Source organism: Rhipicephalus microplus, chromosome X, assembly GCF_043290135.1.
Source record: "Rhipicephalus microplus isolate Deutch F79 chromosome X, USDA_Rmic, whole genome shotgun sequence".
Lineage (NCBI taxonomy): Eukaryota > Metazoa > Arthropoda > Arachnida > Ixodida > Ixodidae > Rhipicephalus > Rhipicephalus microplus.
Window position 1 is genome coordinate 127677635 of NC_134710.1, and position 17380 is coordinate 127695014.

The window sequence follows — 17380 nt, forward strand, 5'->3', positions numbered from 1 at the left end:
AGGTGCGTAGTAAGGTGGTGAACGCACTGGCGGTGATAACGAAGCCACAGGCGTATGGTCTGCTGTTGTAGGCACAGAAACGGTGGGTGCGGCAGAGAGCGCGGCAACGTCGGCGTACGTGCGCGTTTGGCGCACGCAGGGACTGTTGGAACACGTCGCACGCGATGCGGAGGCGATCTCTTGTTTAATCAGGTCTCGCAAGCTATCTTTTTCAGGAGGTGAAGTAACTTCGACAGCACAGGAAGAGCAGCGCCCGTGCAGCTCTTCACGAACAATGTCGCGAATAAGCGCACGCAAGTCGAGGGGTGCAGGCAAAGGAATGTCGGTGGCATCGTAGCAAAGGCGAAGAGACTGAAGCTCGTCAAGTCGCTGACAGATGGTTATGACGTCCTGGGTGGTGGCAGGATTTTGCGTGGCGAGGGCATTAAAGGCGACGGTGTTAATGCCTTTAATAATGTGGCGTATTTGGTCGTTTTGAGACATGCCGGTGTTAACGCGCTTGCACAGTGCAAGGACATCCTCAATATAAGAGGTGTAAGATTCACCCGGCAGCTGCGTGCCTTGAGCGAGTTTCTGCTTTGCTGCCTCAGTGCGAACTGCAGGGGCACCAAATACCTGACGAATTTGCTGCTCGAAAGTGTCCCAGTCGGGAAGATTGGGTGGTGGTTCTAGAACCAAGTTTTCGCAACATCGGACAAGTAAAATGGGACGCTGTGCAACTTGTGTGGATTGTCCCACCTGTTCAAATCGCTGACGAGGTCGTAGTTCTTGATCCAGTCTTCAACATCATTGCCTCGGAGACCGGAAAACACAGGTGGATCACGCAGGCGAGTGTTGTTGGGCGGAGTGGGGGGCGGTGGCTGCAGTAGGACGGCGACGTTGGATGGGCCAGGGTTTTCTTGGGCTGCCATGGCAGGGGGTTGTACGCGACGACCCGAGCGGAGCTCCAGCGAGAACGGGTGAGAGGACTTGAGGGAACGAAAAGCACAGTCCACCACTTGTGAGGAACCGGTTTATTCGGCCAGGCTCGAGCTCAATCACGCCGGTGATGATATTCTTAGATGAAGAAGATGTACATGTGATGATGATTACAAAGAGAATAAAGAGTCATTCCCTTGTCGCGCTCACAATATTACTATAACATTTCGCGCCACAAAATTTTACTGCGCTGCTGCACTTGCAAATGCCACAATGTGCCGTGAACAGCTTTCTGTCATGTTGATAAGTGCGGAGATCAGCCGATAAGTTATTTCAACTTCCGTGCAATGGCGGCGATGAAATTGAGAGTAATCATTGGGGAAAAAACGAAGGTGAGGTGGCGGCAAAAAGTCTTATCACAGTAAGCATCCCCGGTTATCTGCTTGGGCACGCGTGTGGCGTAGCATCACTTTAGGCCTACTGCACGCTTTTAGTAGGCGACTACCTGACCGCGCTGGGCTGCCGATCGCTGCCACTTTGTTTTGCAAGACCATGTTCAAGTGCGCACCGCTTTACAGAAACGTAAGCAGCTCGATGTCGCGAAGTTTAGCATTGCAGGTCCCAGGCACTGAGAAACCTTACTGTATTATGTCAAGACACGCACCGTACAGCGAGCGTAGCACTGTTGAGCCCAAGCGTGCCTCCGTCCGCTGCCAGAACTGCTAGAGCTTGCGGAAAGCTCTTCGTCGATGCGTTTACCCAGCAGGCTACTCACTGAATCTGTGCATGGCCTGAAGCAGAGAGGGTACAACAAGCGGACAACACAACTGCACAACAAGTGGATCAGCATATATGCAGTCATGGTGTGCACAGAGTGAGTGAATCGTTGCACAGAAGTAGCCATGCAGTAAACGATTTGGCTCTCTGCGACTGCACTGCATTTTAAACAAGAAAGAAAACCGAGTCAGTTTTCGTTAAGAAGGAGACCGTGGAGAAATTGTATCATGGACAGCCGATTGTGTTCATACTGTCGCTGCCCCACGCTGTGTATCATGAATCCCACTGTAGTTTCGAAACGCTCATCGGCGTCGCCACTGCGGGCTCTCGGGCAGTTGTGTGAGAGTTGGAAGCTTTTCTGTACTTTGGCAAAAAGGAAGAAATGGCATTGCGGTGGGCACTTTAGGCAACATCTCCCGTGGCACTGAGATTTTCCCTTTGTTGGCGGCAATGGTGCATGTCAGGAGATGCAAATTTGTAGCTGGTGGTTAGTGCGTAGTTATGCTGGCGTCCCCGGCAGGTACGTATTAATGGGTTTCACTGTAAACTGTCTTGGTCTCTTTTTTTTTTTTGCCCACCCCCCCTTTTTTTTTGTCAACCCGTCTATTGGTTATAACAATAATCGTTATAAGTAGACTGAACTGTACTCATAATGAGATTTCAGTTGTGCTTTGCAAGTAAGGCGGCGAAAAACGTGTGGCTGCTGCTTCATAATATGTGCCATTGCTGCATGCGAGTTAATGCTTGATAAGTGATGTGTAATTTAGTGGAACAGACCATTGGGCAGGTTGGTTAAGTTTCATACAAATTGCAATGCAAACAACAAGTTTGATATGATTCTGTATGAAAGTGTGCCTTCATTTCAATAAACTTTATAGTTATGAGTCAGTGCCCATCCTGCTGTCCTCCTTCATGCCCATGTGTTGTATTATGATGCTGCTAAGTGTTAGCTGCATAAAAACAAACAGTGTCTGATGATGTTGCAGTCTCTTCGCTGCTCTGCTATGCCAAGCTAGAAACAGGTTGTGTTTAAGCACCACTATGGCATCCAAGATTACATGATGCAACTTGTCATGTTAGTTTTCAAATGTGTCTTGTTCAATTTTACTGGCACTCCAAATCTTTCAGCATGATATTGATGCTCTGAAATGGTGACATCATATTATAATCATGCATAAAGCCACTGACTGGACTTACTTGCAGTTAGTAGAACCATAAATTTTTAGATGAGTAACAAAATTATATTTGCTGAGGGCTCTTGCTGGTGTGATTCTCTTGTTAAAAACATTGATCATAGCGACTCATCTTTGGCTTTCTCTCAATGCTTCTTGTGTAGATTCTGTAAAATTTTACTGTAATAGCAATGAAGTCTGCTTTAGTACAATAATAGATACTGGTAGATTGGGAAGAACTATGCATTTTATGCTTTTGTTCATTGTAGCTGAAGCATGGTGTTTGTTTGGAGAACTTGGACTTGAGTGTGGAAGAAGTATCTACTGATGCTCTTGCAACAGAAGCAGAGGCAGCTGCAGCTAGTGCTGAGCAAGAAATGATACTGGAACCTGCCCTTGATGACACCAATCAACTTGAGGTAGGCAAACTTAGGTCTGCCTAAAGAGTTTTCTCGAAAAATGTCAAATTAATATATGTTCTGTTGTTGATCATTCTAAGATTTACTACATTGCACCAGCAACAAATGTTCAAGGAATCGAACTAAACATTTTAACAGGCTTTCGACTTTGTCATTGGGATGCTTACAACAGATTTTTTTTTTTTATCTTATAACACTAGTGAAAGTTTGTGTAAGAGGTGACATAAATATTTTGTATATGATCAGTTGGTCATGGTTTTGATAGCAATTTAGTTCATTGTCCTTGAAGTGGCATGAATGTGCCGAGAAGGAACATGTTTGCCTTTGTCCCGCATGCGTTTGTAAGACCTAATGAACATTGTTCAGCAACCTAATGCTACATATTGCCGCATTCAACCTGCAGAGGAGAGCTCGCACAGCCAGAGAAGAAGACGAAGCTCTTGCCCGGTCCTCTTTACGAGCGCCTTTCATTTTTCTAATTAAAGCGAGCTCTTCTATATCGAACTCCTGCTGTGTCTGCGTCGTGACACTGGTGGAGGTGCTGGGTAAGAGCTTCGTCTTCTTAAGACGGCAAGACAAATTCGACAAAACCCATACCGCGTGGCACCGAAAGAACACGAAGCAATCCAAGAACAAGTCCAGAAAATGCTCAATGATGACATCATTCAGCCGTCAAAAAGCCCTTGGGCATCACCGGTAGTGCTAGTTAAGAAGAAAGACGGCAGCTTACGCTTCTGTGTAGACTACCGCAAGCTGAACCGCGTGACAAAGAAAGACGTATACCCACTACCGCGTATTGACGATTCACTTGACAGGCTGAGGCATGCACGCTTCTTCTCGTCGATGGACCTGAAAAGCGGTTATTGGCAAATCGAGGTCGATGAGCGGGACAGAGAAAAGACTGCTTTTGTTACGCCTGACGGGCTTTACGAGTTTAAAGTCTTGCCCTTCGGATTGTGCTCAGCCCCAGCAACATTTCAGAGACTGATGGATACCGTCCTATCAGGCCTTAAGTGGCAGACGTGTCTGGTATACCTCGACGACGTCATTGTTTTCTCACCAACATTCGAGGAACATCTAAGACGGCTGCTATTAGTATTTCGAGCAATACGGTCCGCTGGCTTATCGCTGAAACCTGAGAAATGTCATTTCGGTTTCAAGGAACTCCGATTCTTAGGACATGTGGTGAGCCATGAAGGTGTTCGTCCGGACCCCGACAAGATCGACGCCGTCCGAAAATTTCCGGTGCCAACAGAAAAGAAGGCCGTAAGACGTTTTCTTGGCCTTTGCGCCTACTACCGCAGATTTATCGCCAATTACTCGCACATAGTGTCGCCCTTAACACGCATAACGAGAGACGATGTTCCATTTTTATGGGGCGAAGAGGAACAAGCAGCATTTGACGGTCTACGACAGCGCCTGCAGACACCCCCAGTGCTTGCTCACTTTGACGAGGACGCTCCAACCATGATCCACACTGATGCCAGCAACGTAGGTTTAGGCGCTGTACTCGTCCAGTGGCAAGACTCAGCCGAGAGAGTGATTGCATGTGCAAGTAGGACGCTTTCCCGTGCCGAGTCCCATTATTCCACAACGGAAAAGGAATGTCTTGCTGTAGTATGGGCAGTTCTGAAGTTTCGCCCATACCTCTACGGCCGTCCCTTCCACGTAGTCAGCGACCACCACTCTCTTTGCTGGCTGACCAACTTGAAGGACCTATCCGGTCGGCTAGCGCGCTGGAGCTTACGCCTACAAGAATTCGATATGACGGTCGTCTATAAGTCGGGAAGACAGCACTCTGATGCTGATTGTTTATCCAGGTCGCCTATAAAGCAAGATGATGTCTCAGAAGATGATGACATGGCATTTGTAGGAGTGGTCGACACGGTCACCATTTCGTCTAAGCAGAAAGAAGACAGTGAGTTGCTCCATCTTATTAATTTTCTTAACGGCCAGTCTACAAGCGTTCCCAAGATATTTGCAAGGAGCCTGCCATCATTCTGCTTGCGCAGTGGTGTCCTATACAAGAAGAACTTTGCCCCCAGTGGAAATGCCCACTTACTTGTCGTCCCGACATCCATTCGCGATGAGATCCTGAGCGCTTGCCACGATGAGCCAACCTCCGGCCACCTCGGATACACGCGCACATTGGCCAGAATCCATCAAAAGTACTACTGGCCGAAGCTTCCAGGCACTGTAAAGCATTACGTCCGCACGTGTCTCGATTGTCAACGACGAAAATCGCCACCTTTAAAACCAGCCGGATTGTTGCAACCAGTTCAAGTGCCCACCATGCCTTTTGCACAAATCGGAATGGATCTCCTTGGACCATTTCCGACTTTGCATACTGGAAATAAGTGGGTAATTGTCGCTACGGACTATCTTACTCGCTACGCAGAAACAAAGGCTTTATCAAGTGGAACCGCAGTAGAAGCGGCACGATTTTTCATTGAAAATATCGTTCTGAGGCATGGTGCTCCTAGAATTATAATAACAGACAGAGGTACCGCTTTCACGGCCATGCTCCTCAAGTCAGTGCTTGAGTTGAGTGGAACGGCGCATCGAAAAACTACCTCCTACCACCCACAAACCAACGGCTTAACAGAACGCCTCAACAAGACAATTGCTGATATGCTTAGTATGTACATCGACGTGGATCATAAAAATTGGGACGACGTTCTACCATACGTGACGTTTGCTTATAATACGGCGCAGCAGGAAACTACGCGGAGCACGCCATTTAGTCTTCTTTATGGCCGTGAAGTGACGACAATGCTTGATGCCATGCTGCTGCACGACTGCGAGGATACAGACACGGATGTTCAAGCCTTTACCCAACGAGCTGAAGAGGCACGGCAGCTAGCACGCGTGCGAATCGCCTGACAGCAGAGTTATGACGCACAACATTATAACCTGCGACACCGATACGTCACTTATCAACCAGGCGAGAAAGTGTGGGTCTGGAGCCCTATTCGCCGACGCGGCCTTTGTGAAAAGTTATTGAAGAAGTACTTTGGTCCCTACAATGTTATACGGCGCCTAAGTGACGTGAATTATGAGGTCATCCCTGACAGTTCCTCGCGAGCTCAAAAATCTGAAATCGTACACGTTGTGCGGATGAAGCCATATTGCAGTGAGCCAGTTGCGTAATACGTCAACTACATACACCGCGTATTCTGTAGCCGAGCATCGGGTCGATGCTCTTCCTGGAGGGAGGCAAATGCCGCATTCAACCTGCAGAGGAGAGCTCGCACAGCCAGAGAAGAAGACGAAGCTCTTGCCCGGTCCTCTTTACGAGCGCCTTTCATTTTTTTAATTAAAGCGAGCTCTTCTATATCGAACTCCTGCTGTGTCTGCGTCGTGACAATATTATATGGTGCAGAGTCATATTTGTCTACACAGACAAATATGTTGAAGTGATGGTTTTAAATATATAGAAAAAAAGCTAGACTATTTTGATCTGTCATGTTGGGACAGAGTTTTAAGCATTGCAAAGCATGTGGATTCTCCCCATCCTGACAATGATTGCTTTAAAGCTTAAAGAATAGAAAAAGAAAAAGGAGCCAAGTGCTTACTTCAAGAAGTCAATGTATCATCTTAAAATACAATAGGCGCATACCCGCTTTACACATAGCTGCCCAAAAGGGTGGTCAAGAATAAAGACCAGTGAGACAATCATGGTAACTAGGTGCATAAAATGTGCAATTCATTTTAATGTGTGCAATACCCCATGCTTGTTGGATACAACAGCACATTTACATTTGTCCTTGGTATATTCACGGCTGAGAACTCCAACAGGCTGGTGTACAGAGAATAGGTTCTCAGTGGTACTGCCCAGTAGGTAGCATACTTTATACTTTTCTTAATTCAATATATTCAATATTCAATACAGTAATTAATACAATGCAATGGAAACATAAAATGCAGAAAAACTACATACTGCAGTTCAGAGAAGCTGTCTGCTGAAGCTTTCTTCTATTTTGTGGTAGTACGATGTGAGATGCTGTGTGCTGTGGGTACTTAGGAGAGGGAAGAAACGTCAGGGATAAAGCTTCTTTTCTACTGAAAGAACAATGCACCAGTCCAGCTCTTTCAACCATATGACTAGAAAATTGAGAAACTTGATTTCATCATGCTTACAGAGCTCCGTGCATGCCCCAATGGTTGAAAAAAAAAAAAAAAACTGCTCCTTTTGCTGTGATATAGTAAGATCTGTCTTAAATCTGGTCATGAAGTTGCTCACACAGCATTACAAAATATTTGAGCTGTTTACAGGCACTGTGATTTTTCTTTCCAAAGTTGACCACAGGCTGTTACTGGGGAAAGGTGCAAGCCCATGGCCAAAATAAAATCCCTCCTCCTAAATGAAGAGTCAATATACTTGAGATAGAAGGAGAGGATTTAAGAAAACTGACAGTGTTGACACGACAGTGATTCTAAAATTTTCTGAAAGTGGAATAATACAGGTGCTTAAAACAAGTTATAGATGTATATTGAAAGGACACTGACACTTCCCTGTTCACAGTGTTATAGAAATTCAGAGAATCTTCAAACAATTATGAACAATTCAGTGGCACCTAACTTTTGTGTCCTGTTAAATGTTAAAATGTTAGCACCGTTGTGTCAACATTGCTGCTTATTTAATTACACCACGCTCTCTCATTCTAAGTGGTTCTGGTATTTCTCCTTCTCCACCTTTTACCAAGCTCTGTAAACCATTACCCTTCAAGTATACATTGTTGCAAATAAAGGAGAAAGAAGGGCGGCAGGCAACGAGCCACGAGCGCTGGCTTGTTCAGTTGTTCCGTTGACCATGAATGTAGCCAGACGATTGGGTCAGAGTCTCCATCTTTGTTTCTCACACTTCGTTCTCGTGCTCGACTCTGGCCCTTGAATAAACTCATCACCAAGCGCCGCTTCGTCTGAAAAGCCGTCACGCAACACATCTTATCGCTCGATGCCCTGCTGGAAGTTTCGTCAACCCCTGTTGAAAAGCTCAAAGATGTACTCGACCTCATCGTCGGGAAGATCGCCAAACTCATGGACTTGAGCAAGGACAGCTCTTCATTATGAAAGCTGCTCTTCATTACGAAGAGTTGGTAGTAGATCTGACCACAGCCAGCAAGTTAGAGAATACAGTCATCAGTGCTCAAGCAAGGGTTCGTCTTGCAACCGAGCCATGGCTGGTAGCCCCCGCATCCGCTGCCGTCACAACCACTCCACGCAGTGACTCACATGCACATCGCAGCCCACCACTGCATCTCAAGCAGCCCACTCACAAGTGAAAGACCTCTTCAGCTTCATCAAAGTACAAGTAGAAATACGGGAGGAAAGCGGTCTCCAGGAACCGATATCATCTACAAGCTGGAGGCCTCCACAGCGAGACTTGCTGACCTGTCAGCCACTCTTGCCCTCCACTGCGACTTTATCACCAGAAATTTGATCTCCATACTCGCGTCCCTGCATCCTGTGCACCTCTTCCGAACACACTCTCCAGGATTGCTCCGAGCATCTTCCTCTGGAAGAGATGCGGAAGAGGCTTCATGAAGAAAAGTTATGCTTTTGCTGCGGTAAACGCAACCATTTCGCCCATAATTGCTGCACCGCCAAAACCCTGCAATGCTGCCGATGCACGGGACGACATTTAACTTCTCTGTGCATTATTAACAATGGAGCGAATTGCTCACAGCGTGCCAACAACACCTCCGTACGACAAGATTCCGCACCAGGGTTCACCATTACCCCTTCTTGGGCAACGTCTGTCTCAACTACTGGGGCTGGTTTGATGCTCGTACTGCTACAGACTGGCAGAGCATAGGCTATTCCATCAGCGAAAACAGTTCTGGTTCGGTTTCTGCTTGACACAGGAAGTCAGCATTCGTTCATTCAGTAGGACGCTGCTCGAGATTCGAAATGTCCTGTTGGAGGTACTGAGCACCTCACCTTCTCCTTCGGGCAAAAGAAACGGCCTGCAACTCTTTCCTGTGAGTGTGTTGTGTTGACGTTGCAGAGCCAACACAGCAGCAACGACAAAAGCTCTCGCAATACCAGAAATCACTCCATCTACAATTGCACCAGCTGATGACAAAATTGTAACCATGATGACACCGAAAGGCCTGGCAAATCAACTTTTCGGAATTCAGGGTAGTCCTGACAGCAGCCAAAGCGACAGCATGGCCCTTGAACTATTTCTATTTTCAAAATAGGAGAAGGCTACAAAGTTCCTCTTTTTATTCAGGAGCCCGGTTTAGACACCGGCTAGAGCAACTACATCCACGCCAAACAGTGGCTTTTGATGAAGCTACGCTACTTTTGACAGCAACCAAATCTTCTGGCTCGTTATGACAACACCATCAAGGCATACTTCAACGACTACCATGCTGAATTTGTCTTGGACGAAGATCTCGCACCCAAGACTAAGACGTACTACATGCCGCGTGATGGAGTGATTCGTCGCGATGCCGTCACTACCAAGCTGCGGGTCGTTTTCGACGCGTCATCTCGCACTCTCAATCAATCATCTCTGAACAACGTGCTCATGAAGGGGCCTAAGATGGACGCCCACTTACCTAAACTTCTACTCAGCTTCAGAATGCATCCAATCATCATGATAGCTGACATCAAGAAGGCCTACCTTCAGGTCAGCATTTGCACGGACGACCGGGATGCGTTGCACTTTCTCTGGGTCGATCATCTTCCGAAGGAACATGACCCGTTTCTGCCAATCGTGCACTGGCGAATGACCCGCGTGCCCTTTGGCGCCAAGTCCAGCCCTTTCCTGCTCGCAGCGCCGTTGCGTCACCTTTTCCGATGCTCCGAAAAGCGACTCCCTGAAACAGTAAAGTGTCTCGGACGTCGACGATTTGGTGGTTGGTGCAGACAACCTGCAGACGGGCCAACAAATTTACTCAGAAGCAGACTATTCTAGTGGACACCGGCCAGCATGGAGATTCATAAGTGGGCATCAAACAGCTCCTTGCTTGGAGAACAGTTCCGAACGGATCAAATGTCGTTTGAAGATTACGGTGGCGATCCACATAAAACAAAGGTACTCAGGCTCTGCTGGGAAAGAAACAATGACTCGGTTATTGTGAATACCGACCGCATTCTTGGGTTACTGTCGACTATGCCTACTGCAAAACGAATGCTTCAAGCATTCGCAAGCTTGTAGGATCATCTCTCCTTGCTCACGCTGTTCACTCTTCGAGCTTAACTGATTTTGCTAGATCTCTGGAAGCTAAAGCATGCTTGGGATGGCCCACTACCACAAGAACAGCTCACAGCATGGAACGCCTGGTGTGCCGAGCTCCTGACGCTAAACGAGGTTCGCCTACCACGACAATTCAACGGGGCGCTGGTTATCCAATCGGAACCACTGAGCTACACGTCTTCGTGGATGCTAGCCCGCGAGCGTACGGTGTAGCTGTCTACGTATCTACTGATTCAGAGCACTGGCAAGAAGAACACAGTAGGTCTCATGAGCAGGGGATGGATCACACCACTGAAAGTTCTATCTCTGCCTCATTTAGAGCTGCTTGCTTGTCTTACAGCAACCCGCATCTACAATTAAATTCAAGAGCATACCATGTTTCCAAAACACAAGACCGTTCTTTTGGACCGACTCCCAGATTGCCATCCTTTGGATTTCACAAGACCCAGGACATCGCAAGGTATACGTTGGAAACCGAGTCGAAGAAATACAGCAGCACACAGTGGGCCACATGTGGCAGCACTGTATAAGCAAGGAAAATTCGGCTGGTCTGCTTACAAGGGGTGTCACGGCGATCATGCTTATGCGTTCATTTCTGTGGTGGAAAGGTCCTCCATAGCTCTCTTGTCCCGTGCATGCCTGGGAACCTAACACAACAGGTGCAAAGCTCGTAATACCCACTGAAGAATTAGTACACGAGGCTGCTTTTGTCATCACCCTTTCACAACGACAAGTGTTACTTAAGATAACTGACTTCAGCTGGTACTCACGTCTTCTTAGAGTAATTTCGTGTATATACCGTTTTGTCGACAACACATCAACAAGACGAACATTCACAGAACCGCTAAGTGTACAAGAAATGGCACGAGCTGAACTTTACTGGGTCAAGCAAGTCCAGCATTCGCATTTTCCAGAGGCGCTTGCGTCGCTGTCTGTCTGAAAATCTCTATGTACCTATTTTATCGCACCTCCTACTCTTGCGTCCATTCATCGATGACAGTGGTATTTTAAGAGTGGGAGGGCATCTCCAACTTTTGCCCGGCTGTATGTCAATTCATCACCCTGCCATACTCCCTCCTCACGATGCTGTCACTGAGCTACCAATTCAGCACACTCATAAGAGAATGCTTCACTCAAGCGTCGAGCTCACTCTCATCGAGTTGAGAAAGCGTTTCTGGGTGTTGAAAGGTCTAAAAGCCGTGAAGTTCGCATTGAGAGGTTGTTTGATGTGCCAACGGCGCAAAATTACACCAGAAACGGCACCTACATCAACGTTACCACGCGATCGAATCACAGAAGGAAGCCCATTTGCGGTCGTCGGTGTTGACTTTTGTGGTCCACTTTACTGTCATACGGCAAAAAATATTTGCTTGAAGGCCTACATAACCATCTTCTCATGTGCTGTAACACGTGCTCTACACCTTGAACTCACTACGGGCACGACTGCAGCCAGTTTTATTGCCATCTTTCGACGATTCATCACCTGTTGAGGAATACCATCCACCATCTACTCGGACAATGACCTGACATCCCATCACAGCGTGAAACAACTGGGAAGTCTATCCACTTTGGCAGATTTCTACAGTAACCTTCACATCGAATGAAGTTCAGTGTTGAGCGAGCCCCTTGTTGGGGAAGATGGTGGGAGCTACTTATAGACATCATCAAGAACATGTTGAAACGTGCGCCGAGTCACAATCATCTGTCCTTCAAAGCCATAATGACGGTTCTCTGCAAGGTAGAAGCGAACATCAACAGCCGCTCGCTAACTTATCTACCTAATGATCCCGAGGGCCCAAGCCCACTCACACCTTCACACTTCCTGCTTGGCAAATGCGCAACATGCTTGCCCCAACATTTTGGCGCGGCTATACCTTAGTCAACGAGCGCTGATCTGCAACATCAAGCACGCCATCGACAAGCTCTTACAGATCGTCTGTGGAAACGCTGGCAAACGGAGTACTTGTTACTTGTGCGTTCGGCCAGCGATGTGGCACCCAAGGCATCACTGCGACTTTAGGTTGGCGACATTGTCCTGGTACATGACGACTCACTGCCAATAATGTGAAGGATGGCTTACATAATCGAACTGCTTCCCGACCACGACAACATCGCATGAGCGTGATGTCTAAGGTTGACGTCTGGCTCCATCATTAGGCGACTGGTGCAAAAACTGCCTTCTCGAAGCAGGCAGTGCTTCATAAGTTTCTGCGGCCGCGGTAGTGTGTTGTAAATAAAAGAGAAAGATGGGGCGGCGGGCACAAGCATGAGCCGCGGGCGCTGGCTCATTCAGTTGTTCCGATGACCCCGGATGTACCCAGGCGATTGGGTCCGGGTCTCCTTTCTTTCTCACATACATCTTGTATGGCGTAAAGTAAACCTCCACTAGTAAGCAAGCAGTTGTTTTGCCTCTGGCCTCTCTGCGTTTACCATTTTTTACTATGTTTTTATTCATAATTAAGGGTGTATGCGAACAAAATGTTAGACATTTGGGTTAGTATCTATTAAATTACTAACCACAGCGACAGGTGTACTATGACCAAAAGAAACTAAAAAAATCTTGAATTAATTTTGTTTGCCCCCTAAATGACATAAGTTCTGTATGGGTAATGCAGTATTAACCTTGTGTAACATTTCAAAACTTCGTAATGAGAAGTTTTGGAAGAAAAAAAGGTACATTTGTGAAGAAGCAAAAATACATTGTAACCAAAATTTAAAATTACTACTTTTAAGCTTTTCAGCTTAGGTACAGACCGATTGCAGACACCATACTAGCTTCAAAAGCCCAGCTATGTTTATGTTTTCTCTAAGTGAAGCTCTTCACTCCTTCTTTCAGTCTTACAGAGCCTTCAAAGCTTACCATTATAGAGTAGTTAGTTGCTTTTGTTAGAGAGCATGATTTCATAATAATTTGATGCTATTGATGTGCATTTCCTTGTGATGCGATTGCACACCATGTATTGAAATGTTTTGGAAGTGTTAATTAATCTGGGAGCTAAAAAAATAAAGCAGGCTACACAATGCTTCCCTTCTCATCATAATTTAAACAACTGTAGGGAACTATGCGAACGGCGACGAAGCAGCAAGAAACGACAAGCCACAGCATTGGTGCACACGCGCGACCCGAGCTTGCACTTGTTTGTATTTTCGGCTTGTTGACGTTCCTCGCTCTTCTGGCATTCCTCGGCCTTCCAGTAGGTCTGTACGTAAATAAACTACGTGGCATCTGGTCAATTGCTGATCCAATAGCTGAGTTCCAATGGCTGATCCTGACCGATCAAAGACTGCATTTGTAACACCTGATAGGCTATATGAGTTTAACGTCATGCAGTTTGGGCTCTGCAACGCCCCAGCTACCTTCGAACGGATGATAGACACCATCCTTCGTGGCTACAAGTGGAACACGTGCCTGTGCTACCTAGATGACATTGTCATTTTTTCTCGTGACTTTTCGACTTATCTTGTTCGTCTTCGTGCTATTCTCACGTGTCTCACCTCTGCTGGCCTTCAACTTAACATTAAGAAGTGCCATTTTGCCGCACGTCAGCTCACTATACTGGGTCACGTTGTCTGCAAAGAGGGTCTTTTCCCGGATCCGGTGAAACTCCGCGCCGTGACAGACTATCCGAAGCCCAATTCCATCAAGACGCTTCGAAGTTTTATCGGCCTGTGCTCATACTTTCGTCGATTTGTGCGCAACTTCTCTTCCATCATCGCGCCTCTTACCAACCTGTTGACAACTTCCAAAGTAATTTCTGCTTGGTCAAAAGAGTGCGACGAATCCTTCACCGCGCTTCGGCGGTTATTAATATCACCTCCGATACTACGTCATTTTGACCCCGATGCGCCTACGAAGGTCCACACCGACGCCAGTGGTGTCGGTCTTGGTGCTGTATTGGCTCAACGAAAACCAGGATATCAAAAATACGTGGTCGCTTACGCGAGTCGACCCCTCAAGAAAGCCGAGTGTAATTATTCCGTCACTGAGAAAGAGTGCTTCGCAATTGTCTGGGCTTTGACGAAGTTCCACCCATACCTTTATGGCCGCCCTTTCGAAGTCGTCACGGACCACCACGCTCTATGCTGGCTATCATCGCTCAAAGACCCATCGGGGCGCCTTGGTCATTGGGCGCTTCGCCTACAGGAATACGACATTTGTGTTGTATACTGATCCGGCCGCAAGCACTCCGACGCTGATGTGCTATCCCGCTCTGCGCTACCGGCTGACCCAACCTCCTCGTCACTTTCTTCAGCTGTCATAATACCAATCGACTTCACAGACATGGCATCGGAACAACGCAAAGATGTGTGGATTTTTCAACTCCTCGCCTTTCTGACTGATCCGTTAGCTAATTCGGTCTCAAGAACAATCCGCCATCAAGCCACACATTTCGCTATTCGAGACGATCTCCTCTATCGGCGGAATTACACGTCTGAAGGTCTGAGGTGGCTGTTAGTGATACCCAACCACATGCGCTCGGAAATCTGTACTGCTTTCCACAATGACCCGCAAAGCGCTCACGCCGGTGCTCTCAAAACGTGCAACCGTCTACGTCAGCGGTACTACTGGTGCAGCATGTACACATTTGTTTGAAAGTACGTACGTGCTTGTACTGCACGCCAGCGACGTAAAGCCCCACCTCAACTTCCTGCCGGTGCACTTCAACCTCTGCCTTGTCCAGCGCGTCCATTTGACCGCATCGGTGTCGACTTATACGGACCACTTCCCACGTCGTCTTCTGAAAATAGGTGGATAATTGTCGGCATGGACCACCTCTCTCGTTACGTGGAGACAGCAGCACTACCCGTAGCAACTGCGAGGAAAGTTGGGTTTTTCATCTTGCGCAACTTTGTTCTTTGCCATGGTGCTCCCCGCGAACTTTTGAGCGACGGGGGGCGTGTTTTCTTGTCTGACGCCATTCAAGCCTTGCTCGCTCAGTACAACCTGGTTCATCGCATGACGACAGCATATCACCCACAGACGAATGGCCTCACAGAACGATTTAATCGCACTCTCGGTGATATGTTGACGATGTACACAGCTTCAGACCAGACCAATTGGGACATTCTCCTTCCATTCGTCACGTATGCGTATAACACCGCTACGCACGCGACAACAGGGTTTTTCCCTTTCTTTCTGTTGTACGGACGCAAACCATCGTGCACGCTGGACACTATCCTCCCATACACGCCCGATTCCTCTGAGTACACTGCAATTTCTGATGTTGTCAGGTACACAGAAGATTGCAGACGATTGGCCCGTTCACTCACAACCGAGGACCAAGGCCACCAGAAGCTACGGCATGACACCGACTGACATTTCTCTACTTTCACGACTGGTGCTCTCGTTTGGCTCTGGATTCCACCACTGGATTCCACCGAGTACTACTGGCCTTTCGTCGAAATTACTGGCACGATACCACGGGCCCTACCGCATTCTCGCCCGTATGTCACCAGTCAACTATGGGATTGAGCCTTTGACACAGTCTGATGACTTACGCCGTCGTGGCCGAGAAATTGTGCATATGAGTCGCCTGAAGCTGTATTACGACCCTGCTATAGTGACTATGCCTTAAGTCGCCAGGTTGGCTATGCTATTCACCAGAGGCCAACGTAGGGAACTATGCGAATGACGACGAAGCAGCAAGAAACGGCAAGCCACAGCGTTGGTGCACACACGCGACCCGAGCTTGCGCTGGTTTGTATTTTCGGCTTGTTGACGTTCCTCGCTCTTCTGACGTTCCTCGGCCATCCAGTAGGTCTGTACGGAAATAAACTATGTGACGCAACAGGCAGCTGTGTTCCTTCAGGTTAATGTGCAAACAGGTTTTTGTTTCTGTTAGTGTTATACGATACATTTTTCATAATTGGTGTCCTGTTTGCTTGCAGAAGCATTGGCGCATGTGATTAGGTTGTGTGCCTGTGTTTATGCAGCTCCGTGTTCTCTTTATTTGATTGGCTGAAAATGGTGTGCAGGTACCAGTCGAAGCTGCTGTAGAAGATGAAACGGAAGAGGAGGGTGCAGTCAGCCTGATACAGCATATGGTGGAGCAAGGGGCCCTGGCAGCTGGCCAGGAGGTTACACTGCAGACACTGGATGCTGATGGCCTGTTAACAACACTGGACCCTGAGGCAATCATTGTGCGTGAGCATGACGGCCAGCCGCTACTGCTCGGCACCCAGGGTTCCTACCTCATTCAGTATGTGCAAGAGGAGCCCGATAGCCTTGTCCTCGAGCAAAGACCCGATGAGCAGGTCCAACCCGATGAGCAGGTCCATCCCGATGAGCAGGTCCAACAAGAGATTATTGTTGAGCTCGCACCATGATCTCCAAATGCATAGGTGCGTGTGTGCTATCATTATTCAAGCGGAGATGCTCACATGGCTTGATGGGCATATATAAAAGCTAACTTCACCTCTCCCTACCCAACCTAACCTCACCGGTACACTTCCTGTGCTACCTGTAAAGGTTCACATAGCCAGTGGGCAGAAATTTCAGGCATCCTCAGAAATGCTTTTCCTACTCATCACCAGAGCAACAGTCTTATCTGGAGGATGTGAAGTGCCAGCGGAATAGAGCCAGTGAGGGTTGCCATAGTGTCATTAAAACAAAAAAAAACTGTCATAGAGACTTGAAATGTAGCCCAAAAGTATCCAAACACAAACATGCTATATAACAAGTGTAGCAAAAAAGATAAATATATTTTAGTCTTAGTTTGTGTACAGCTCACTGAACTTCGTATATTTCGCGAGAATGCGCCATTATTTATTTATTTATTTACAGAATACTGTCAATCCACCCATGGGGATTATTACAGGGGTGAGCATCACTGTCACAACTTTCGACGTTTGAATCAAGAAAAAGCAGAATAATAAAGAACACA

At 47.3% G+C, this 17380-nt stretch overlaps 1 protein-coding gene across 4 annotated transcripts in view; it reads left to right on the forward strand.

The window, feature by feature from the left end:
* The window catches only part of LOC119176427 (zinc finger protein ZFAT), a 158199-nt gene that overhangs the window by 121319 nt on the left and 19500 nt on the right, over nt 1–17380 (forward strand). For all 4 annotated transcript variants that reach the window (XM_037427690.2, XM_037427688.2, XM_075877667.1 and 1 more), the window contains 2 exons: nt 3137–3286; nt 16473–16838. In XM_037427690.2, the coding sequence (XP_037283587.1) occupies nt 3137–3286; nt 16473–16823 (501 nt within the window). In that variant the 3' untranslated portion in view covers nt 16824–16838. The remainder of the gene's footprint in view (nt 1–3136; nt 3287–16472; nt 16839–17380) is intronic.